The 25654-nt window shown below is 37.3% G+C and overlaps 1 protein-coding gene across 4 annotated transcripts in view; it reads right to left on the minus strand.

The window, feature by feature from the left end:
* Positions 1–1320: 1320 nt before the first annotated feature.
* TES (testin LIM domain protein) overlaps positions 1321–25654 on the minus strand; it is a 56012-nt gene continuing 31678 nt past the window's right edge. For 3 of the 4 annotated variants that reach the window (XM_005205432.5, XM_059885658.1, XM_010804218.4), the window contains exons 2-7: positions 25335–25420; positions 13858–14110; positions 12544–12879; positions 11368–11583; positions 10803–10961; positions 1321–2583 (exon numbers count right to left, since the gene is read on the minus strand). In XM_005205432.5, the coding sequence (XP_005205489.1) occupies positions 2395–2583; positions 10803–10961; positions 11368–11583; positions 12544–12879; positions 13858–14110; positions 25335–25420 (1239 nt within the window). In that variant the 3' untranslated portion in view covers positions 1321–2394. The remainder of the gene's footprint in view (positions 2584–10802; positions 10962–11367; positions 11584–12543; positions 12880–13857; positions 14111–25334; positions 25421–25654) is intronic. The other variant, NM_001046390.2, reaches the window with a different exon arrangement.

Genomic DNA, 25654 nt, shown 5'->3' on the forward strand with positions numbered 1-25654 from the left:
GTGCTAGAGAAAAAGAAAATCTTATAGAATCTAGTAACCATCTTACTCTCTTTTTAAGTACTTAAAGGGCAAAGTATTTGAAAACCCTTAAAAAAAAAAAAGTGTGATGAACAATGAAAATGGTGCACATTCTCTTGCATTACATTTCATTACAGATCATTCTATTGTATTACAAGGCCAAAGTAAAACTAAGTCAGGGGAATGAATCAAAAGAAAGGTTCTGTATTCCTCAGGCAAAGTAGTTTCTTCTTTCCGGAAATACCTAATATTCATGCAATCAGTATCTCAGGTAGTGAGAGATGGATTTAACCAAATTTCTTGAGTCTCTCCATCTCCAAAACAGCCTGCTTCAATCTCAGCTCCAGGAGAGAAGAGGCTGTGCAGGCAGACCTGTGAAGAGTAGTTCTGTTAACACGCAGAGAAATTGTTTCAGTTTATTCTCACTTAGCCATGTTTGGGAAAATTAAGCTGTTAAACCTCACAGAAAAAATGCAGTGGAAATACATCTTTTGCCATTTGAGACAAAGGTAAACGAGAGAAAGCATAAAGTGATACATACAGACAATGATGGATATCTGTGACATTAGCATTTAAAATTATATGTAGGATTAGATTACTTCTTGGATAAGGTGACGTGTTCAACTCACTTCTTCATGGCTGAGGAAAGCCTAACGCAGAGAGGGAACAGATGTGGACGTTGGTATGTTAGTGAGTGTGGAGTTAGGATGGGTGGGGGTGTGGGGTATAAAATTTAGGAGAAACACTATTAGCCAAACAAATATGAGCTCAAAAATAATCAAATTATCCTGGGTATGTGTCAGAGAAAAGTGCTACTTCTACTGTGACAAATACTTTAGACTGACGGGAAAAAAAAAAACAAACCCTCATAACCTGCTAATATTAGGAAGAACAAAGCTGCAACTATTCCACATTTGCTTCCTTTTTCACAATAGGCTGCTGTGAAAAAAAATTCATAGAAATCCAGAGTTGCAGTTTGAGTATAAGAGTTAATACTTCGTTAGACTTACCTGCAAAGAATGTAGCTTTCCTGATGTCAATTAAAATGACACTCTTTTTTCTGAAAGAAAAAACTCGTGCATGACTTGAAAACCAACTATTTAAATGCTTTCACTTATTATGAAGTTTCATAAAACTTATCCCTTCATCATAATGAAAAGTCTAGTTTCTGTTCTGTCAGGAAGTAGCCCTTATTTGTCAGGTTATTTTTTATCCTTGGAAACACTGCCCCCTGCTGTAACAAATGCTTAATTGCAGAAGGACTTTTTGGCTCTCAAATGAAAAAGATACAAAAAATAAAGGTATAATTATTAAAGTGAAAGAGACTTTATTTTGAATAGTAATACATATATCATTCATTCCATTTAATTTTCATAGTGCATAGGTTTGTATGGAAGTAGAAAAGGAAAAATAAACATTAGAAATACCTAAGGAAGGAAGTACACAGGCAAAGAAGACATTTGTTATATATCCACAAACAGTCATCATATCATAGGACAGTATCCATTAGAAAAGAATGGAAACCGTGCAAAAAGTCTATTCAAACCACAGAGCCAAGTGCAAAGAGTACAAGTTATAGTTTCTTGGATACAAAAAAGTATACATGTTCTTTGGATTGAAAATATAACATAAATGAGTGGCTTGCCAAAAATCATCTATAGAAGTAAAAAGTGTGGAAGCCACACGTGACAATAAAATATTCAAGGCCACAAATGGAGGTCATCAGCTTACAAAGAGGATAGTGAGAGGTAGAGCAGATTAAAAAAAAAATAGAGATATGCAGTAAAGCCATTTCTGCCTAAGTTAGGAAATAGCAAATGCATAGACATTAAAATGATAACGGTTCTTCATACTATGCTGCATTTCTATTTTCTCTGTCAAAAGAATTCACTGTGTATCACTACAAAATTCAGCGAAATAAGATGAGGCAATAAAAGTACAGCCTTGGCATTAGGGCAAGTTTAATTTCCTTTTCATTTTATACAAGAAGGGAAACAGAATATAGAACATGAAATGCTCATCTTTCCATTCAAACACTAACTTTTAAGTGTTTCATATATATTGTGTTTGGCATGAAGAAGGTAGGAATATGAAGACATTAAACTCAAGCTTTCAACTCAGAAGATTTTACATCTGGAAAGCCAAAGAAAGGTAAAATTCTTTACCATTTTAAAAATTAAATGCTTAAAGCAGGTTTTAAAAATTGAGATGCAAAAATTTGGTTAGGAAAAACATCAAAGAAAGATACTGAACAAAATTTCCTGGTTTCCATTATAGTTTTTTTTTTTTTCCTTTTATTTTTCCAAATTGCATTTTACAGTAGAAATGCAGACCACTCTGGATAGCTAGGGCTCAATATTGCTTGGTGCTCTCCTCTTAGGACATCATCTTCTTACACTCCACGGAGCAGAAAACCATCCCTTCTACGGGCATGAACTTCTGCCCAATGAGACACTTGCTGCAGCAGGAGCACAGAAAGCACTCTGTGGACGCGTGCCAGCTAAAGTTGTTATAGGTCACTCGCTGCACTTCGGGATCAATGGCATTGTGGCATCCTTGACATACCTGTTAAGGCAGTTATACAAAGAAGAGAAGAGGATGAGAGATCAAACTGTGATGATAACATTTTCACGTTAGAACAAACAACGCATTTCTTTAGATGGCAAAATAAACCAAGAATGACAATCTTAAAGATACACAACTGAGAATGACCTTCTAGTTAACCTTCATAGTTATATGCGGAGCATGTGAGAAATAACAGGTGAAGTCCAAACAGCACTTGATGCTTCTAAGATAAGCCATGGGTGTTCAAGGCAGAAAGTCTTGAAGTTCCAAAGCAGTGTGTTGGGTTCCACTGTATCTATTAGATTGTATATTAGCAGTTATTTTTTTTAAGTTTTATGATTTTTCCTATATCACAAATGCTGGCAGGAACAATAGGAACTCTCACCCTTTGCTGGTGGGAATGCAAAATGTTTCAACTCGTGTGGAAGGCAGTTTGGCAGTTTCTTATAAGAAAACTAAGCGTACTTTAATTATATACTCCAGCAGTCACGCTCTTTGGTATTTATCTAAATGACTTGAAAACTTATGTCCACAAAGAAACCTGCACATGATGCTTTAATTGTAACTGCCAAAATCTGGAAGCAACCAGGATGTCCATCAGTGGGTAAATGGATAAAGAAACTATAATACATTCATACTCAAGTGAAGTCACTCAGTCATGTCTGACTCTTTGCAACCCCATGGACTGTAGCCTGCCAGGCTCCTCTGTCCATGGGATTTTCCAGGCAAGAATACTGGAGTGGGTTGCCATTTCCTTCTCCAGGGGATCTTCCCAACCCAGGGATCGAACCTGGGTCTCCCGCATTGTAGGCAGATGCTTTTACTGTCTGAGCCACCAGGGAAGTCTCCACATTCATACTACTCAGAGCTAAAAAGACATGAGCTATCAAGCCATGGAGGAAACTTAAATGCACATTACTAAGTGAAAGAAGCTAATGTGGAAAAGCTATATGCTATATGCTTGCAACTATATGACATTCTAGCAAAGGCAAAACTAGGGAGAAAATAAAAAGATCACTGGTTGCTAGGGGTATGGAGTAGGAGACAGGCAGCTTGAAGAGATGAACAGGCAGAGCACAGAGGGCGTATAGGCCAGTAAAAATATTCTGTATGATATTACAATGATGGATATATGCCATTTGTCCAAACCAGAGAATACACAACAAGAGTGAACTCTAAGCTAAACTATGGACTTTGGGTGATTATGATATATCCATGTAGATTCATCCTTGTTAAAAAACGCACCACTCTTGTGAGTGATGTTGATAATGCATAAGGCAATGCATGTGTGGGAGAAGGGAATATATGGGAAAAATCTCTGTAGTTCCCTCTTAATTTTGTTATAAACCTAAAACTGCTCTAAAAAATAGTCTTTTTTAAAGATTTTTTCCTCATTCACTAAAGCTCTGAAGTGATAATTTTACCAGTCTTACCTATGACATGTGAGATGATTAACACTACTAATTTCTAGACAGCAGTAAGTGAAAATCTGGAGAAGGGAATGGCAACCCACTCCAGTATTCGTGCCTGGAGAATCCCATGGACAGAGGAGCCTGGCGGGCTATGGTCCACGGGGTCGCAAAGAGTCGGACACGACTGAAGTGACTTAGCACACACAAGTGAAAACTATGTTCAAAATAATTCAGGACTCAATCAAAAATACTGACAGTGTTTGAGAATAATTAGTGTGCACTAAAAATATCTCTTCTGTCATGTTATAATTTATGTAAAATCAAATATCATGGAATATTAGCACTTATATTCAATATGCCATTCAGTATATATGTATGTTATGTACAGATAAATATGAGATACACACATCCACACCCGCAAACACACATAATTTTCTTCTTTAGCTGAACATGTTTAGCGAGAAAATAAATGAATAACTGGCATTATTACAGCAGAAGACAAAACTACCCAACTGAGAGCTCCAAAACATTAGATAGTTCATATGCCTTCTTGTTTATATGTGTTATGAATGAAACTGACTAATATTTTTCTTTTAAATATTTTATAACAAATGAAGAAACCAGTAAGATTGTCCAGCGTTACATAAAAGTGGCTAATCTTCTGCACTCTTGGTCTCTTAATGTGATTGTCAGGAATTCCTGTGTGATGAAGGTGGATGGGATGAGGAGGGTCACAGGTGTGTGACTGCCACTCACTGGGTGAATTGATTTAGCATGTGGTGCGAGGCCTTGGTACAGATATCCATTTCAGACCTGCAATATAGTAATGCTTTCTATATTTTTAGATAACTGCAAGGTTTCTAATTACAGAGACTGTAACTCCTTATTTCACAGTTTATGTCAACCCAGTCTTCCCTGAGAGGCAGGGGAGATCTTTGCATGATCAATCCTAAATACAACAAAAATGACTGTTTTGATTACAATGACTCCTAATCTGAAGCTGCACCATGCAAGCAATTGCTTTTGTATAAATTCATTTTTATAGCTTTGTAATTCATTTAGAATGTAGCTCTTTGTTGTTTTCACACTCAATTTTTTATTCCCCTGATTTTAGATCATGATCTACCCTCTGTATCTCAGCCCTTTAATAATATTTTTAGATCATTTTATAATCTTTCAAAACTCACGTATTCACTGCAATTTTAAAAAAGTGATAACTACTGTTCTATGTACAATTAAGGAAACTGTTTTGGTAAAAAGATTTAACATACTAAACAGCAGTAACAGGCAAATTTGGCCTTGGAGTACAGAATGAACCAGGGCAAAGGTTAATAGAGTTCTGCCAAGAGAACACACTGGTCATAGCAAACACCCTCTTCCAACAACACAAAAGAAGACTCTACACATGGACATCACCAGATGGTCAACACCAAAATCAGATGGATTATATTCTTTGCAGCCAAAGATGGAGAAGCTCTATACAGTCAGCAAAAACAAGACTGGGAACTGACTGTGGCTCGGATCATGAACTCCTTGTTGCCAAATTCAGACTTAAATTGTAGAAAGTGGGGAAAACCACTAGACCATTCAGGTATGACCTAATTTAAATCCCTTATGACTATACAGTGGAAGTGAGAAATAGATTTAAGGGACTAGATCTGATAGACAGAGTGCCTGATGAACTATGGATGGAGGTTCGTGACATTGTACAGGAGACAGGAATCAAGACCATTCCCAAGAAAAAGAAATGCAAAAAAGCAAAATGGCTGTCTGAGGAGGCCTTACAAATAGCTCCTCAGTGATCAATGCAAAGAAACAGAGGAAAACAATAGAATGGGAAAGACTAGAGATCTCTTCAAGAAAATTAGAGATACCAAGGGAACATTTCATGCAAAGTGAAACTGAAGTAGCTCAGTCGTGTCCAACTCTTTGTGACCCCATGGAGTATAGCCTACCACACTCCTCTGTCCATGGGATTTTCTAGGCAAGAGTACTGGGGTCGGTTGCCATTTCCTTCTTCAGAAGATCTTCCTGACCCAGGGATCAAATCTGGGTCTCCCACATTGTAGGCAGATGCTTTACCATCTGAACCACCAGAGAAGCCTGCAAAGATGGGTTCAATAAAGGACAGAAAAGGTATGGACCTAACAGAAGAAGAAGATATTAAGAAGAGGTGGCAAGAATACACAGAACTATACAAAAAAGATCTTCATGACCCAGATAATCATAATGGTGTGATCACTCACACTCAACTAGAGCCAGACATCCTGGAATGTGAAGCCAAGTGGGCTTTAGGAAGCATCACTACAAACAAAGCTAGTGGAGGTGATGGAATTCCAGTTGAGCTATTTCAAATCCTGAATGATGCTGTGAAAGTGCTGCACTCAATATGCCAGCAAATTGGGAAAACTCAGAGTGGCCACAGGACTGGAAAAGGTCCGTTTTCATTCCAATCCCAAAGAAAGGCAATGCCAAAGAATGCTCAAACTACCGCACAATTGCACTCATCTCACATGCTAGTAAAGTAATGCTCAAAATTCTCCAAGCCAGGCTTCAGCAATATGTGAACCGTGAACTTCCAGATGTTCAAGCTGGTTTTAAAAAAGGCAGAGGAACCAGAGATCAAATTGCCAACATCCACTGGATCATGGAAAAGGCAAGAGAGTTCCAGAAAAACATCTATTTCTGCTTTATTGACTATGCCAAAGTCTTTGACTGTGTGGATCACAAGAAGCTGTGGAAAACTCTGAAAGAGAAGGGAATACCAGACCACCTGACCTGCCTCTTGAGAAACCTGTATGCAGGTCAGGAAGCACCAGTTAGAACTGGACATGGAACAACAGACTGGTTCCAAATAGGCAAAGGAGTCCGTCAAGGCTGTATATTGTCACCCTGCTTATTTAACTTCTATGCAGAGTACATCATGAGAAATGCTGGGCTGGAAGAAGCACAAGCTGGAATCAAGATTACCGGGAGAGATATCAATAACCTCAGATATGCAGATGATACCACCGTTATAGCAGAAAGTGAAGAACTAAAGCACCTCTTGATGAAAGTGAAAGAGGAGAGTGAAAAAGTTGGCTTAAAGCTCAACATTCAGAAAATGAAGATCATGGCATCTGGTCCCATCACTTCATGGGAAATAGATGGGGAAAGAGTGGAAACAGTAGCTGACTTTATTTTGGGGGGCTCCAAAATCACTGCAGATGGTGACTGCAGCCATGAAATTAAAAGACGCTTACTCCTTGGAAGGAAAGTTATGACCAACCTAGGCAGCATATTAAAAAGCAGAGACATTACTTTGCCAACAAAAGTTCGTCTAATCAAGGCTATGATTTTTCCAGTGGTCATGTATGGATGTGAGAGTTGGAGTATAAAGAAAGCTGAGAGTTGAAGAACGGATGCTTTTGAACTGTGGTGTTGGAGAAGACTCTTGAGAGTCCCTTGGATTGCAAGGAGATCCAACCAGTCCATCCTATAGGAGATCAGTCCTGGGTGTTCACTGGAAGGAGTGATGCTGAAGCTGAAACTCCAATACTTTGGCCACCTGATGCGAAGAGCTGACTCATATGAAAAGACCCTGATGCTGGGAAAGACTGAAGGCAGGAGGAGAAGGGGATGACAGAGGATGAGATGGTTGGATGGCATCACTGACTCAATGGATATGAGTTTGGGTAAACTCCGGGAGTTGGTGATGGACAGGGAGGCCTGGCGTGCTGCAGTTCATGGAGTCACAAAGAGTCGGACATGACTGAGTGACTGAACTGAAATAGCATAGAATGTAGGGTTTGTGGGCTTCAGAAAATTTATGTTTATTAATAATTTGATTGCCATTCATCCCTAAATCTGACGTGCCCCAGGTAAAAACTACCAATCCCTATCCCTGCTGCTGCTCCTAAATCGCTTCAGTTGTGTCCAACTCTCTGCAACCCCATAGATGGCAGCCCACCAGGCTCCCCCGTCCCTGGGTTTCTCTAGGCAAGAACACTGGAGTGGGTTGCCATTGCCTTCTCCGGATCCCTATCCCTAATTCTTCGTAAATCTGAAAGCTGCCCTGGTCTCAACTAAGGGTCTGGAGACTCCAGGACTGGTCAGGGAGCTGATGGACTTCATTCACCACTTTATGCTTGATATTTGATTATCCTGAATTCTTAATTAAAGCTAATAATCCAATATGTTATTATTTCCTTCAATTCCTACTTATTTTATTTGTATATACATTATAAAATTAAAAAATTGATAATGATGCTTGCTCTCTAGCAGGAGGGTCCTGTGAAATCTCAGAGATGTGAAATCTTGGGGTGGCCATTTGAGACTGGAATTCCAGAGACCATGCAGAGACAAACTAAGTGTATTTCCCATTCTTCCAGGTTAATTTTTTCTTCAGAAAAGTCCTTTTTTGAGTTGAGGTTTTCACTTTAGGTCTAAAAATAATTTATATTCTCACTCCTTTTTTTTTTCTTTTTAAAATTAAAAGATCTAAGCAGATCAATGCCCAGAACTAGACAATCTTCCAATTTTTATATCCTTTAGCATGCTGCTATCACCTAAGTTTTGTTCAGGCGATAAATATTCATTTTAGTATTAAGCACATGGCAACAGTGTATCTTATTGAGAAAGTACACCTTCTAAAATAAATCATGCTATATTATAAAGCTAAATAATTTAAGAGTTTCCTGCATTCTCTCTGTAGTTATTCCTCTCCAATAACTACTGCAACGGAATGGAGAGAAGCTTGTATTAATAACAAAGTAGCTTCATCTGTTAAAAGCTTTATTCTACAAACATGAGTGCCTCCTGTGTTGTTCTAGTGTTGAAAATAGTACAGAAAAGCAGCAGACAAAATCCCTGCCCTCATGGAGTTTACATTCTAGTCCTTGAGGCCAAGGTAACACACAATACAGTGAACTGCTTATTATGACAACCCTCTTCCGTAGAGAACTGTTGCAACTACATTCAAAGAAGCATTGTTTTTAAGCTAAATGATCTATTAGACTGCATAGTGATTCAACATCTTATTCTCAGATATAAGGAGGGTCCATGCTGACCCTCACAGAAAATGAGAAATGTTAAAACACAAGTCAGTCACTCAAATATTTCCTAAGTGCAGACATTGAGGGTATGGAAATAGAGGGAAGCTCTATGCTCCAGCTATTTACAGTCTGGTGGAAGAGACAGAGGTGTGATATTGACAATCACACATGTGGGTAAGTACACAAAGAACCCCAAGGGAACAGAGACATCCTGCCTAGCCAGAGAGAAAGGGGTAGAACAAGGGTAGGGAATCAGGAAAGGTGTTCTGAAAAAGTTAAGCTTAAACTGAGTCTGGAGGAGTGTGCATGCATAATCAGGTCAAACAGGAAGGGGATCCTCTGGCAACCCAGTGGTTAATACCTGGTGATTTTACTGCCAGGGGCCTGGGTTTGATCCCTGGTCAGGGAACTAAGATCCCACAAGCCACGTGGCACAGCCAAAAATAAATAAAAACAGAATAGGAAGATATATCAGACAAAGGAATGAGTGTTAGCAGAAGACAAAGAACAGTATAAACTACAAAATGCAGGTAGCTTGGGAAATGATATGATTTGGGTTAGATAACTAGTAGGGAAGACTGGCCTGCTGCAGTCCACAGGATCACAAAGAGTTGGACTCGACTGAACAACTAGTAAAAGTGGCTGGATAGGTAAGAAGGGGCTGGATCTATCAAGTAAAGGCTTAATGATCAGGTTTTCATTTTAGAAGGATTATCTTCCATCATTATGGAAGGTAGCTTTGAACAAGAAGAATGTTAGTGGGGAGGCCAAATTTGAGGTCGCTATAATAATCAATATGACAAAAAATAAAGCTCTGAAGTGGAATAGTTGTAACTGTGAGAACCTGAGATACATTGATGAGAAGAGTTGATAGAAAATGATGGCTGATGGATTATATCTGAAGGCAATGGGTAAATGTTGAAAATTGGCACTGACACCAAAACTTCTTAACCTTATTTTCATATTAATAATATCATACTTCTAGAACTATATAAATATGTCATTATATTCCTCAGCCAGGAGTCTCCTCTAGTTGATAGTTCAGGGAGATCTTTAGTACTTATTTACCTGTATATAAAGTAAACATCTATCCTTTTAATATTCCTGGATTATAAGTTTTACCATATATGGTCAACTCCTTATCTATCTCTGGGCCATCATGCAATAGAAGCTCTGTGTAAGCACAGTCGATTTTATACATATACACATATGTGTGTGTCTCTGTGTGTGTATACACATACATATATGTACTTCCACATGAAATATTTGAATGTTTGGCTTATGCAAATAAACACGCAAGTCAAATTTTGTTCTGAAATTTTGTTTCACATATATATTAATTCAGTGAGGGTTTAAGAAAGGGCACTGTACAATCTCCAGGTAGCAAAAACAAAGCCACAGTGCATGATCTGGTAACATGAACAGAAATTTATAAACATTCAAATAGAGCTAAGGCATATGAACAGTCTCTAAAAACCTTAATTTAAGTGAAAGCTCATCTGTATGATGAGAATCAATCAATCTTACTCCCATTAAGGAATTTTTTTGGCGGAGATTTGGTTATCAAGTAGCACTTTATAGTATAAACTGCATATACAGAGTCTTGAGGTGGTTCATCCTAGTCAACGCATGTACTGTTTTTGAATTACCGGATTTTAACACCGTATGGTAGAGTTCACCTGTTTCCTATTTGAGAGTAGTACTTTCTGTTTCTCCTTTGTAAGAGACCTAAATAAAGCAGGTCAAGGCTACTGAATCCCAAGGTGTCTCTTACCTCAGCATGGTTCTTCACATAACAGGGTTTGCACACAGGCTTGTCATTGACCATCACGTATATTTCCCCAGCTAGGATGTTGTCACAGTCAAAGCAGCAGAAGTGTTTCAGATGCCAGTTTTGGTTTTCTGCCTGGGTATACTCGTTACTGAATATCAGCTAGGAAGAGGATAAAAATAAGATCAATCATGTTTTTTCCTTTTTGCTTCAAATGACCAAGCTAGGTTCTTTAGACAACAGATTTAGATCCACAAGGAACATCAGTCTACTTTCGGGGGCTTGAAGTCTGAGGATAACCTAAAGTTTGAACTTGGATGATTACTTGGTTTAGTTCAAATCAATGTTTTAGGTATCTGGACAGTCTTCATTTGTCAACACAATTAACATGGGCATTCAGAATGACTGAAATGTTTTTTTCATTCAACTTCATTGGATGTAAATAAAGCACACGATACTGGCTTAATTCATTCTGCTCTCTCGCTAAGGGAGGCCTGGTTAGCATGGTGAGGGAACCACAGGAAGACGCAAAAGGGAGCCTGCATGCGGGTGGCCCTAAAGAACATACCTCATCACAGCCAGCACACCGGGGTTTCTCACTGTCACAGTAATGTCTGCCACAGTACAGCTTGCCATTCTTCCAGAAATAAATCATGTCGACCAGGAGTTCATGGCAGGTACTGCAGACGAAACAAGCTGGGTGCCACAGTTTATCGTATCCGGCCCTTTCAGCATAGATGGCTGGGTCTCCCTCCTTCATACTCAGTTTGCAGCAGTAGCAGGACTGAAAGGGAAACCAGCCAAAACAATCTAGTCATCCAAAACCGGTGCTTCTCATCAACAGTTTCAGAAGGAATTCACAGAAACCACTTCCAAGAGAAATAATTTCTACTGAAATTAGTAATTTGTCCATATAGGCAGTATGGTGTTAGTATATGTGAAAAGGAATCTCTTGGCTTTCTCTAGGTTCTCCAAATGTAATTCTTGCATCCAGTATGTAACAGAGCACTGTTTACTGAATCAAAGTTGCTTATGGAAAAAGGCTAATAGTAATTTTCACTTCAGTTTTAAGTAGTTCTCTCAAAAATGATTACCTTAAAACTTATTCTATCATTTTTTTTTTCTGTTTTAATACAGGACTAAGCCTGGTTGGTTGACATGCTAACAGGATCTATGAGAAATACATAACAGTAAGTTTAGTTCTTATTTTTGGTTCATCTGTGTTACAATTTTCTTCTACTTTCAAGGCATAAAAATGACTTCAATTTCCCTGTCTTAGGAGACATTTTTAAAAAGTATGATTGACTATATATCCACATGTTTAAGTTTGAATTTTATGCATGTTCACACGAGCAAAACCAAATTAACCTAAGCATATATTATTCTTATTTATGGGAAGAGAGAAACAATTAACACCAAAATTATGTTTAGAAACAGATTCTAGATTGTATGTTTTATTCCAGCATGACACCATGTTAACTGCTGTATACACATAACACTTGTAATTATCTTTGGCAACAGATAATCAGAAAACTTGGCTTTAGACCAAGGTTTCAAACATGATACATAATAATTCTCTAAAATAAGCCTAAACTGAAATTATAACTCAATTTACTTCCCTCATCTACTCCCTTCTGGAAACAAGAGGAATGCAACTTCCCCCACCAGTCTCCCACAATTCAAAGAAATGGAATGAACCTGTAAAATATACCAAATGGGCTAACGTCATGACTGCTTTACTTACATACTGAGTTCTTTTGTGTTCTGCTGATTTGTCCTCCATGGCCCCTACTGCTGTCGTGGTGCTTCTGTCCCCTCCAGGAATGTACATTTTGTTGGGGCCTTGAGTGTTCATGTCACGGGGGAGTTTGACATCTCCTACTCCCAGAGCCTCATTCTTGTATTTCTTCACAAACTGCTCCATCTCCTTCACCTCTTTGGGAGATAACTCGTGGCATTTTGAAGGGTCCTGGTCATGGGCAGGGAGTTGCTTTGCCAACTGCTTCTTCCGGTACTGTGCTCCCTCTGAGCCTGCCACTGGCTGCTTCTCTTTGGGCAGCATTTGCATGTACTGCCTGGCCTAGACCACAAAGGAGACCAGTGTTAACTGGGAGATGCCTTGGCCATCAGACAAACGATACTATATAACACTCATTGGAATCAAATTACTGAATAATTCAGTTTTATCCATTAATAACAATTGATCTTCATAATACAAGTTATCTTGAGATGTTAATATATTAAAAAACATTAAAAATGGAGCAATAAATAGATTTAGTCAGTAAATATGAACACATTTTTTCATGAAAGCAAAGTTTTTTTTCACTTTGTAAAGACTTGGGTTACTAATGCTTATTTGTGCTAAAATTACTTTGCTATACACCTGAAACTAACACAACATTGTAAATCAACTATACTCCAATAAAATTCATAAAAAAACAAAGCCCCCCAAACAAACAAAAATACTACTGTATAACTGCAAAAGAAAACAATTTTTTAAGCTACATGTTCAGAATGGCCTAAGGATCATCAGTATCCTATAAGAAAATGATATCACAAGATTCATTCTCATGATTTAACTAACCCTCTTAAAAGATTTCCAAATGTCTCATCTAGTTATTATATTAGTGGAAGGAGCTTGACACAAAATTGCTTTTTTTTTGCCTTATATAGTAAAAGAAATATAGTGTTGACCACCTTTTGAGTTACAAAAAATTGAAAGAAATTCTATTCTTTAGATTTTTTTAACCATCTTAAGAAAAATCTTCCCAAAAGTAACAAAGAAGTTACTAGCTTTATACAGAACATGTTTTTCATTTAATTACTGAAAATGTCATGCCATTTCTTTGAAAAGGTTAACACCGATTATCTATGTAGTGAGAAAAATTCTATGAGATATCTAATCTTACTTCCAAAAGTCCAATAGGAGTTGGAAGTCAAGGTAATGGGAACCCCAAAAAATAATAGACCTGAGGTCAATTAGGTCACTAAAGGAACTGCCCTAAATAAGTAGCCTAGGAACTTTAATAAAGGGACTTCCCTCCCCCTTATTATTTACCAATGCCTGATTCTGGACAGGAGGAGCCCATTCGTAGGTAACTGTATTGATGGAGACATTCTTCTTGGCAGCAACTGGATTGGTCAGTATCATAACATTGCGTTTATACATGGGAATTCCATCTGATTTTAGCTTTGCAATCAGGGTGGTGTACTTGGTGTCTTCAAAAAGTTTCCCCACTTTTCGATCCTCTTCATTGCTCAAAAGGACATCATGCTCTTCTTGGCCACACTTGCAGTTACGACATATTTTTCTATAATTTTGGAGATAAGCAGGCAATGACTAATTATACTTACTCAATCATACATATATAGTTCATAATATATTTTTACAAATATTCCTTATAATGGTATGCAAAGTCAAGTCTTATGACAGGTGGGGGTGAGGGGATTACAAGTAGCTATACATAAGTTTAAGTAAGGAAACATAAAAATGCATCTTTGCTTTATAAGACTTTGAAAAAGGTTTTGATTAGAAAGTGCATGCTCAAGGGAGTATGGCTGAGGGTAACCCCATGTGATACTCCTCATTCTCTCAACCAGATATGCATATAAAACAAAATCACCAAAAACTATCACAGAAAGCATTTTCATATTTTATTGCATGGTAGCAGCCATTACCTATTTTTTTTCCACTAAGTGAGAGATAAAGAAGTTGATATAACTTTTCTCATCAAGGACAGTAACCCAAGATTTATTAGTTCTTTCCATTTTCTTTCCTGTCCCCCTTTCCAATTTCTTTTTCTCTCTTTTCTCATGTTCCATTTCCTTTCTCTTCCTTTCCCTTTCCTTTCCCCTTCTTTTATTTCTTCAAAACATTTAGTGACCACCTAACCTGTGCTCCCTTATGTATAAGACAGATGAAGTCTCTTCCCTTCTTATACTTGAAAGACACAATTTCCCTTCCCCAATCTGGTATGGCATGTAATCTTTCATTTATGCAACATATATGAGTGTCCACGTGCCAAGCAATGTACCTGATACTAGGATATAATGATGAAAATAATTAGGCCCAGTCTCTGACAGTCTAGAACTTATGCTTACCACCTGGTGAGGAGACAGACACTAAACAAATACACACACACACACACACACACACACACCTATAAATGCATTTGTGATAATCACAGACTACTTTGAGAGGATATAATTTTGACTTGGAACTGGTGAGCAAAGGACTCCATAAGAACATTAATCCTAAGAAAGTGACATTTAGGTTGAAATCTGAAGGATGTGTAAAATGAATGTGAACTCTGTGTGTGTGTTTGAGAAGAGGTAAAGACAGAAGAAGAAAAGCCTCCAGACATTTTGGGTAGAAAGAGTATGTGTGGTCGTCCTATATTAGGAGACTGCGCCCTTAGGCCCTATGATCAGAGATGTCTGGTATGTATGACTACAGTGAGCTAAGTAACTTGGGTAGTGACAAGGCTGGAAAGGTAGGCAAGCCTGAGATCATGCAGGGACTACTGTAAGGCATATTAAGAAGTCTGGCTTTCACTGTAAGAGCAATCAGGAGGCTCTAAAGGCTTTTAAGTCATGGAATAACATGATTAGATCTATCATTTTCAAAAACTGTAATACCTGCCATATGGAGAAGGACTTAGGGATAGATGTAACTTCAAGCAGGAAGACCAGTTAACATGTCAATGGTGCATCCAGTCTGCAAGGTCCTAAGGAACAGGGATTCTACTGCTATTTCAAAAGTGGAATTTACATCTTGGATGGTTACTGTTTTGGCCTGGCTAAGATGTGTAATAGCTTGCACTGAAGTATCTGATAGTGGAGATAAAAAGAAAGGGACAAATTTAAGATATCCTTAAAGTGAAACTGGTCTTCCCTTGTGGCTCAGTGGTAAAACAATCTGCCTGCAATGGAGGTGACTCTCAGGAAACCTGGATTGGATCTCTGGGTCATGAAGATCCCCTGGAGAAGGAAATGACAACCAACTCCAGTATTCTTGCCTGGGAAACCCATGGACAGAGGAACCTGGCAGGCTACAGTCCATGGGGTGCAAAGAGTTGGACAAGACTGAGTGACTAAACAAATAATGTGAAACGAATTAAGCCTTGTGAATACATTGATGAAGGGAAGACAGAATCAGTTAAAAAATGAACCCAGGTTTCTGGGATGAGTAAGATTGTAAAAGGAATGTAATTTATTAGATCATAAAAGCAAAATAAGAATAGAACTGAGGTATGGGATGAAAACGTTGGTGAAATCTATCCAAACTGAAATAATAAGTTTGAAATGCCTATAAAACAGGGTAAAGATATCAAGTAGATTATAGGATATATAGATCTATTATTAGAAACTGTAGCCCGGTGGAAAATATAAATTCAGAAGCCAGGGAATAAGTTGAACAGAGCACTTTCACCTCCTGAGGGAAGAGCAGAGGGAGATGAGGGCTCAGGAGGGAGCCTGGTACAGGAGCAGAAGCTGGCAAAGATGGCAGAGGAAAACAGAGAGTAGAAAGAATTTGTGGGATTAAAAATATAAGCTGGAACTAAAATACAGGACAATGATAGCATGTAAGTTAGAGGGAGAAATCTGAGAGTTAAAAAAACATTTTAATATCCTTACACTGTTCAGGAAGATACTGAAGATATAGATTAACATTGGATGTTGTTAACTATGTATGTTAAAATATCTAGATAACTAAAGAAAGAAATGTAATTTCTAACTATGACAAAAAGGGATGAAAATATGAAAATGTAATTAGTCAAACAAGATTGGAGAAAAATAAACTTGGGAACTTAGGACATGTAGAAAGCACAAATTAGATGGTTGATATAACCCAAGCATATCAACAGTCACAATAAATGGACTCATTTCTCCAGTTAAAAGATGAAGGCTTTCAGAAGGATAATATAACAAAGTAGTTATATTTAAACAGTTATATGCTGTTTAAGAAACACTTAATTTTAACCACATAGAAAGGATGAAAAGTATGATGATGCAAAAAGATTAACCTGGCAAATACCAGCAAAACGTTGTTACGTATATTGAAAGTGAAAGTCGCTCAGTTGTGTCCAGCTCTTTGTGACCCCATGGGCTAAGTCCATGGAATTCTCCAGGCCAGAATACTGGAGTGGGTAGCCTTTCCCTTCTATAGGGGATCATCCCAACCCAAGGATCGAACTCAGGTCTCCCACATTGCAGGCAGATTCTTGACCAACTGAGCCATGATATTAGGGAATACAATTAAGGCTTTTTCCCTTAATGAGTATCAGAGTCACTTCACAGTAACAAATATTTAAAAAAACACTTCTCTGCTATAACAATTAACTTAACACCACCTAATAACCTAACTTCAACATATATAAGCAAAAGTAACAGAACTATCGGAGAAGGCAATGGCATGCCACTCCAGTACTCTTGCCTGGAAAATCCCATGGATGGAGGAGCCTGGAAGGCTGCAGTCCATGGGGTCGCTGAGGGTCAGACACGACTGAGCGACTTCACTTTCACTTTTCACTTTCATACATTGTAAGAAGCAAATGGACAAAGCCATCACTATGTTGAGATTTTAAAAAATTAGAGATAAAGATTTGAATAACACAAGTATCAAGCCTGACCTAAGACACACATGAAAGCATTATATCCAGTGACTGGAGAATATACATTCTTTTTACAACTATTTGAAACATTTTGAAAAACCGAACATCTACTATGCCATAGAGCAAGTCTCAAGGACAGATCATCAACCAGATAAGCTGAACAGAATGCAGTTATGTTAAAAATCATCAACAAAAACATTACAAAGTACTTTTAAAAAAAGAGTCTTAAAAAATTAAATGTTGAAAGAAAAGAATTACAATATAAATTAAAACAAAAAATATTTTAGGAAAAAAGAAAGCAAAACTATTACTTCCTGAAACTTGTGAAATACAACTAAAGAGATGCTGAGGAGGAAAATTATAGTTAAGGTATGCTCAAATTAGAAAGAAGAATAAAAATTAATAAGCTAAGGGTTTAACTCAGGAGGTTAGGAAATATTCAGACAAAACCTAAAGTAAAAAGGAAAATAAGGACAATAACAGAAACTGATAAAGGTTTGCTTCTCATTGGATACAGAAAACATTCAATACATATCAACATTTCTTCTGATTACATTTAAAGTAATTTTAGTTGTAGAAAGAAAGTAGGACTTTAGAAAGGGTTTCTGGGGGGAAAAAGTCAGCAAGCACTCAGGATCCATCATACTTAGTGCATTCATTTTAGGATCTGAAGCAAGAAAGCAACCTTGCTATTGCCACTTCATTCATTTTTCCTTGGGTACTAATCAGAGCAATAAGAAAGTTCAAAGAAATACAAGTGGTAAGGATTCATCAGAAAGGGAGAAACTAAACTGTTAATTACACATGCTCGAATTGATCATATAAAAATGTATTAGCATCATTAAAAGCTTATTAATAAGTCTTTCGTATTTAAAATTAATATAAATCATTGGATTTCTCTACATCAGAAAATTACCAAAAAAAAAAAAACCACCCCAAACTAAACACTTTGCCAAATAACAAATTATTAAATAATTATTTACTTTTACGTTGTTTTTCTTAAGGTGAGGTATGCAAACTGAAAATATTACATTGGACTTATACAGTCCCAGAAAGAGAGAGAAAGATAGTGTGTCGAGAGATGTGGGGTAGGGAGGCAAAATACTTCCCTTGTGTACACATCGGTCAGAATTCTTTATTTGGTAATAACTTACTGAATAGTTTGCATATTCTAGTTCAGCTATAAAAGACTTACATCTGGTTATCTCATACTTTCATCTACTGGAAAGGAGCATACTATCCTACTACAGTATGTTCTTCATTCTTGTTCTTCAGTTAACAAAAACAATATAATTATTCATAAAACTATCACAGTGCTTTTGGATCAAGTTTAAAATGACACCTTCCTGAGGGGAAAGGTGGGCTGGGAATTTAGTTCTTATATAAATAAATAGTTCCTTATATGGCTGTGAACTATGGCATGCATCCTGGTATTAGCAAAGTGACTGACTAAAGAAGGAAGTAATAATGTTACAAGGATAGTGATAAATATTGGGAGTTCCTTTAAAAATGTTTATTATCCAGGTGTACACCAGTATAACATGTATGCCATGAAATAAAGAGAGTAAGATTCTAAAATCTGAAGGATTAACAGTAAAAGAGTAAGTGAAACAAAGCCTGTGGACTTTCTAAAGCATGAACTATACTATGACAAGCTGTAGCATGGTTAAATAAATTATATTTACTATGAAAATGTTATATAAAAAAAAGTATATTAATCAATGACATACTAGCCGTCTCTATACTGCTTCTTCTTATTAGTCTTGGTTATTCTTAGAAGATTTACATTCTGAGAAAACCTATATTCCCTGTCTACCTGTTTACCTATCCAATATAACTTTATTAAGCAAGTAAATTCAGGTTAAGACACCACACTGATAGCGCAGTGATGAGGGAAGAAGTAGTAGTTAAAGGAGTCAGCCTATGCCTGATTAGCAGTTTCCTAAGTGGGGAAAACCTATGACTGACTCATGATCATTTTTAAAATCCCAATATATATAAGCCTCATCTGCTTCCTTACTTACATATAAGCTCATCTGAATCCTTACTCCAAAACTGTGACCTGCAATAACAGAACTGGCAAGAATGTGACTCAAGAAGGGTAGGATGTTTCTTTTAGCCAGAGAGTTGTCATCAATGTAGTAGCTGGAATGACCACATTCGTTCCAGACTCTGAAAACTATCGTTCCATTTCTGCAATAAAAAGGGGCAGCTACAGCTATAAAAAGGCAAGAAAGAAACCCATAAATTCTGGGCCAGGTGCCAAGAGCTATCCTTGTGGAAAGGTGCACTATCCACTACTTATCTAGGTTTTAAAAAATATTTGGGGAGGGGGGTTTAGTCTACAGTGTTTTATATTCTAATCTCCCATATTTAAATTAATTTTTTTTAATTTTTAGAAATATCTTTTAGGAAATTTCAAGTCATTTGGAAAATAGTCAATAAATTTATTAAACAGAAAATTTTGTTGAGAAATTAGAGAAGAGAGAGATACCGTTATTTTTTATCTAAGAGAAAGTGTGAGGATGAGTAGGACATTTAAGAAAATAAGGAACTTTTAAAAATTTGTTTTAGACCAACCTGAAATAAAATGAAAACGGCATAGGTGACCAGAGTATCCATGTGCAAGAGGCTATGTTATAAGGTGTGTACAGTATGTTTCTTCAGATGATTCACATGTAACTTTTGATGATATGTGTAAGGCTTAAAAAGTTTATTTTTATTAAATTTATTTGAGCTATTCGTTTGAGGGGAGTATTTAAATCAGCTCCCGTACTTAGCACAGCCATCATATCTCTAAATCTTCTAAACTGCCCTATAGCATTTCTGCCCAAATTTTCCATGGGAGGTTAATTAAAGTTGTGCAAAGGGGAAATGTAGGGGAGACTCTGAATTAAGTTAGTTTAAAACAGTCTTTTTTATATGACTTTCTAAAAAAGATGTGAGGGTAGACTGGTAGACCGGGAAGCTCTATGATGTAGGGTGAGGAGAGCTATTTGTCCTAAAAAGTTTAAAGCTGTTAACACATACACATGCAAAGATTAATATGCATGACAAATAAGAACTGTTAACTCACAATTTTATATTACAACTTCAGAGTTCTTAAGTTCAAGAGAGTACAAAACTTACCAAAAGCACTGCTCAGAAAAGTAGATAGATTTATAGTTTCAAGCTGAAAGCAGTCAAGAAACTATCCCTCATAGCTTCTCAAAAGAGAAGTTATTTTTGTAGCACTATTTGTAAAAATTATTATTTTTCCAAGGCAAGTAGTAGCAACTGGAGTGCTCTGACATACCGCCAGCAGTCATAGTGATTTAACGGAACGGTCATGACACTGCTATAAACGAATAATTTAAAAGGGTTGGAAGCTGCCCTTTTATAACAGGGATATACATATATGGACTTAAGAGTGGGCCTCTGTTATAGAATTCAACACAAGCATTAATCCATTTATGGTGGGGAATTTTCAGTTTTCAGCCAGCTCTCACCCAATCAGAAATTCTCTGGAGAGATGTATGCTATATTCATTCAAATAACACTTTTCTTGTAAAATGCAACTGTTTTATTGAAACCATTTATCGAGGATTAAATAAAATAATAATTTTATTACTTATTCTATTACTTATATAATAAATGATCTATGGTTCCAATGATATTACTTTCAATATAAAATAATTGGCTCTAAACTTGATATCCTGGGTTTCTGTCTTGCATTTCATAAATGTTATTTCTAAACATTACTTATAAGTGTGCCCAGAAGATAGTAGTTTCTATATGATAAGTATTAATATCAGGTATCCGCAATCTTTTATATTCCTCTCTCTGCATGTACACACGGAGAAAAGGGAATGTGAGGATACGGCCAGGAGGTGGCCATCTACAAACTAGAAAGTGGTTCCTCACCAGAACCCAACCATGCTCATGTTTTAGTCTTGGGCTTCTAGCCTCCAGAAGTGTGAGACAATACATTTCTGCTATTAAGAAACCAGTCTATGGTATTTTACTACAGAAGCTGAGCTGACTCATATAGAGACAAAGACAACTTCTCAGAGACACTGCCTGAGCCAATATGTGAGGAGAACAGGAAGGACTTTTTGTTTCCATGTGGTGAGATTTCTTTTTAGTTGGACCATACAGGGTCTTTCCAGGCAAAGGGAACATGAGATAAGGCACAGAAATTTTAGGAAACAGCATGTGTCTAAGTAATTGAAGCACAGGGTACTTGAAATGGAAGGAAGGTTGGAAGAGTAAGCAGAGGACAGATATTGAGGTTTAACATCAAAGGCCAAAGACTTTGTTCAAAGGATCAAGTCCAGTGGGAAAGCATTAAGATTCTTAAGCTATTGGTAAGTACACAATAGTATCCATTTTCAAAAGACCATTCTTGTGGCTGCATAGAAGGTCAGACTGATAAAAGTGAAGAATAACTAGGCTCTGATTTTCACAATGTGCTCCAAGAAGCCCTAAGCGTCTTAGAAGTCAAGGGTCACCATGAAGATGGAGGAGGAGGTTAAGTGGGCAGGAACTTGAGACCCCATGTCTATTTCAATCACAGCAGTTCTGTGGCCCTGGACCAAATCTGGAATCTTTGTTACACTCAGGACAACCAGCCTTAGAAAGTCTGTAAAAGTCTTCAAAGACTGTACCGAAAATGGCTCATCTGGAGGTCAAAGGGACTTACCCTCAAGCTTTCCAGCTGTGGTGAAAAGGTCAAGGAATTATTAAAAATTCTGAGAAATGTGTCTGGACTGATGCCAGGAAGAAGACAGAACTACTAAATAACACCATTTGTACTGACTATATAAATCCAAGTTGAACTGGAAGCTGTGGCAAAGCCCTAGTCTTTTATGAACATGTGTGAACATGTATGTATGTTCAGTTGCATCTGATTCTTTGTGACCCCATGGACTGTAGCCCACCAGGCTCCTCTGTCCATGGGATTCTCCAGGCGAGAATGCTGGAGTGGGTTGCCATTTTCTACTCCAGGAGCTTCCTGACTCAGAGATTAGACCCTCGTCTCTTGTGTCTCCTGGATTGGTAGGTGGATTCTTTACCACTGAGCCAGCTGGGAAGTCCTAGAACAATGTGTATCAGGAAGGAAAGAAACATGGTACATTAATACAGAGCAACAACAGAATAAATCCATGTAAATGGGGAATAAAAGAAAACAAAAAACTTATCTGAAGAGGTAACATTTAAGCCATGATCTGAGGGTTGAGCAGCTACCCAACAGCATAAAGAGGCCAATATCATTTGTGCAGACTATGTAAGGGGAAATGTAGGGGGAAAAAACTGGATTATGGGGGATAAATAACTTCTCAAATACTTCAGGGAACATAGAGAAACTAGTAAATCATAGGAATACCTACACTTTGGGTAAGATCAGGGACTTTTATCTTTCTTCAGTTCAGTCACTCAGTCGTGTCCGACTCTTTGCGACCCCATGAACTGTAGCATGCCAGGCCTCCCTGTCCAACACCGACTCCCAGAGTCCACCCAAACCGATGTCCATTGAGTCAGTGACGCAATCCAACCATCTCATCCTCTGTCGTCCCCTTCTCCTCCTGCCCTCAATCTCTCCCAGTATCAGGGTCCTTTCAAATGAGTCAGCTCTTCGCATCAGGTGGCCAAAGTATTGGAGTTAGCACATGGCAAAATATCTAAATCATAACAGATGCTTGGTGAATGTGTGTGGAACAGCAAATAACTCAGCCTGAGTTCTGAGACCCTGGGAGATCAGGCAGCAACATGCTAATGCAAATACTACTAGGCAATAGTCAGAGTTTGTTTCTTTTTACTCGCATATGGTTTCTCATAAGCAACCTGAGGCAATCAGAAACACAAGACGTTTGCAGGTCCCTAGAGGGTAAAATTATTCAACAACTACCACCTCTAGGAAGAGTTTCAACTGATCTGACTTTTGTCAAGTGCCCATAAATGGATAAATGGACAAATCAGTGTGAACAAGGAAATGACGTACCACGACTGGGTCAGCTTACATTACATACCAACACTGTGGTCAGTAACCAGAAGAAAAGTGAAACTGAGGTCCCTCAGTCGTGTCCGACTCTGCGACTCCATGGACTGTAGCCCACCAGGCTTCTCCATCCATGGGGTTTTCCAGGCAAGAATACTAGAGTGGGTTGCCATTTCCTTCTCCAGGGGATCTACCCCACCCAGGGATCAAACCCAGGTCTCCCGCATTGCAGGCAGATGCTTTATACTCTGAGCCACCAGGGAAGCCCAACCAGAAGAAGATGTAGTCTTTTATGGTTCTTAACAGATTCTCAGAAAATACTGAGGATACGGAGATAAGACTACATGGAAAAATGATAATAAAGTGATTTTCATGTCACTGCTCTTATTTGACATTTTTATCTGAAAATATCAGATGATAGTTATCTACAATACAAAAAGAATATAGAGCAAATAAGAACTACTATAAACTAACCTGCTTTAGAGAAAAGATACCATCACTGAGGAAAGAGCTTTAAATAAAAATCTCATTAGCAGTTTTGGCAAATGCATAGTCAAACTAAAAAGAGCATGATTTGAGACTGCAAAGCAAGAACTGTGCCCAGCAGAGGGCAGTGCAGCTCTCCATAAAACCCACGGAGTACAAAGAGCTGTGTTCTCATTAGGAGCTGAAATATTCTAATGCATGACAACTATTTTGTATCTGCTGACTTTACCTTTCCAAAATATAACAGACATATTCACAAACTGCTATGTCCCTTGAAGAGGCAGCACAAAGAAGAGGCAGTAAAGTCTTGTAATTTTAAAATTCCCTGGGCCATTTTAAGTTCCTTACACATAAAGAACTGTATCATCATTTGGGGGAGGGCTGAGCTTTCCTTTGCCTTCACTATTTAAAACAACTGTCCTTGTTTCCTAAAACTTATTATGTAAATGAGCTTTTAAAGAAACTTTAATACCCCAAATTTTATTTTACATTCTTCTTTAACTTATACTGTATACAACCCTATAGCCGATGACATTTTTTATTCTACAATGTTTCCTATGGAAATAAGCAGTGCAAGAGTGGTCCTCAAATGAGATTCATTCTAACAGTCAGCTGCCATCCTAATGATGTATGGTTGATCACTTTAATTTTTTTCTTCTAGCAATAATATGCTAATTCTAACTTTGAACACTTATAAACTAACATTATGGTCTTGGCAGCCACTGATGAATGACATTTATGTTCTTTAAAAGAATGGATTTAAAATACCAATTTTAGGTTTATATGACAGAGAATAATGATTTAAAAAAAAACATGCAAATAAGAGCTATAAGAAATTCACATTTTTGATCCACTAACATTTGTCTTCCATATGTATGCACTTGATTCAAATCAAGACAATGGCAACAGATTATCATTTTTTTTAACTCAAGCTTTTCAAAGGTTTTCAGTAGTAAATTTACAGCTGAAAATTTTGGGGAAAAAAAAACAAACAAACTAGATTCAAGTCCATTTCCTGACAACTAGGACATGAATGCTCAATTCATTGTATTTATTGTTTAATCACAAATATACAGATGAGATGTGCATAGTTGCCCATTTTAATAAAAGAATATAGTTGTCCATTCTTAATAAAAGAATAACAATTAATAAACAGTCTTTCAGGATTACCATAAACTTATTTGCCACTCAGAGAAGAGACATATTCATTATCTTAGTCTCACAGGAAAACTGAAAACCAGCAAATAGATCAAGCAAATAAATACAGTCACTATAGCCCAATAAGCTCAAATACTGATAAGAAGTCAGAATAGCTTTATTTCTTATTTCTTAGAAAATAATACAATAGATCACAACTTATCAACCATGATGGATAACTTGTAAGCAGTCTCCACTGTCTGAGGAAGCAGTGCCAAAAAGCAGAAATTACTAATGTGGTTTTAGTTTTCAAAACATTACCTCCAGAAGTGCAGTTCGAATCCCTCACATTTTTCTTTGCATTTTAAACAGGGGGCTCCAAATCCTTGCTCATGACCTAGACCCATCTGTTAAACAGAAAACAACATGGATTTACTATTATGTTTTTTAAAAATCTTTTAAAAAAATCAATAGACCACAACTTTAATTCCATTTACCACTCCTCTTGATATAACTTTCAAACAAATCTTTCATGAGTATCACATTGTTTAATCAGTCATGACACCCAGGTATGCTATATGGCGATTCCAAATGCATACATAACATACCCTGTATTCTTATTGCTTCTTTCATGAATAAAA

The sequence above is a fragment of the Bos taurus genome, chromosome 4 (assembly GCF_002263795.3).
Source record: "Bos taurus isolate L1 Dominette 01449 registration number 42190680 breed Hereford chromosome 4, ARS-UCD2.0, whole genome shotgun sequence".
NCBI lineage: Eukaryota > Metazoa > Chordata > Mammalia > Artiodactyla > Bovidae > Bos > Bos taurus.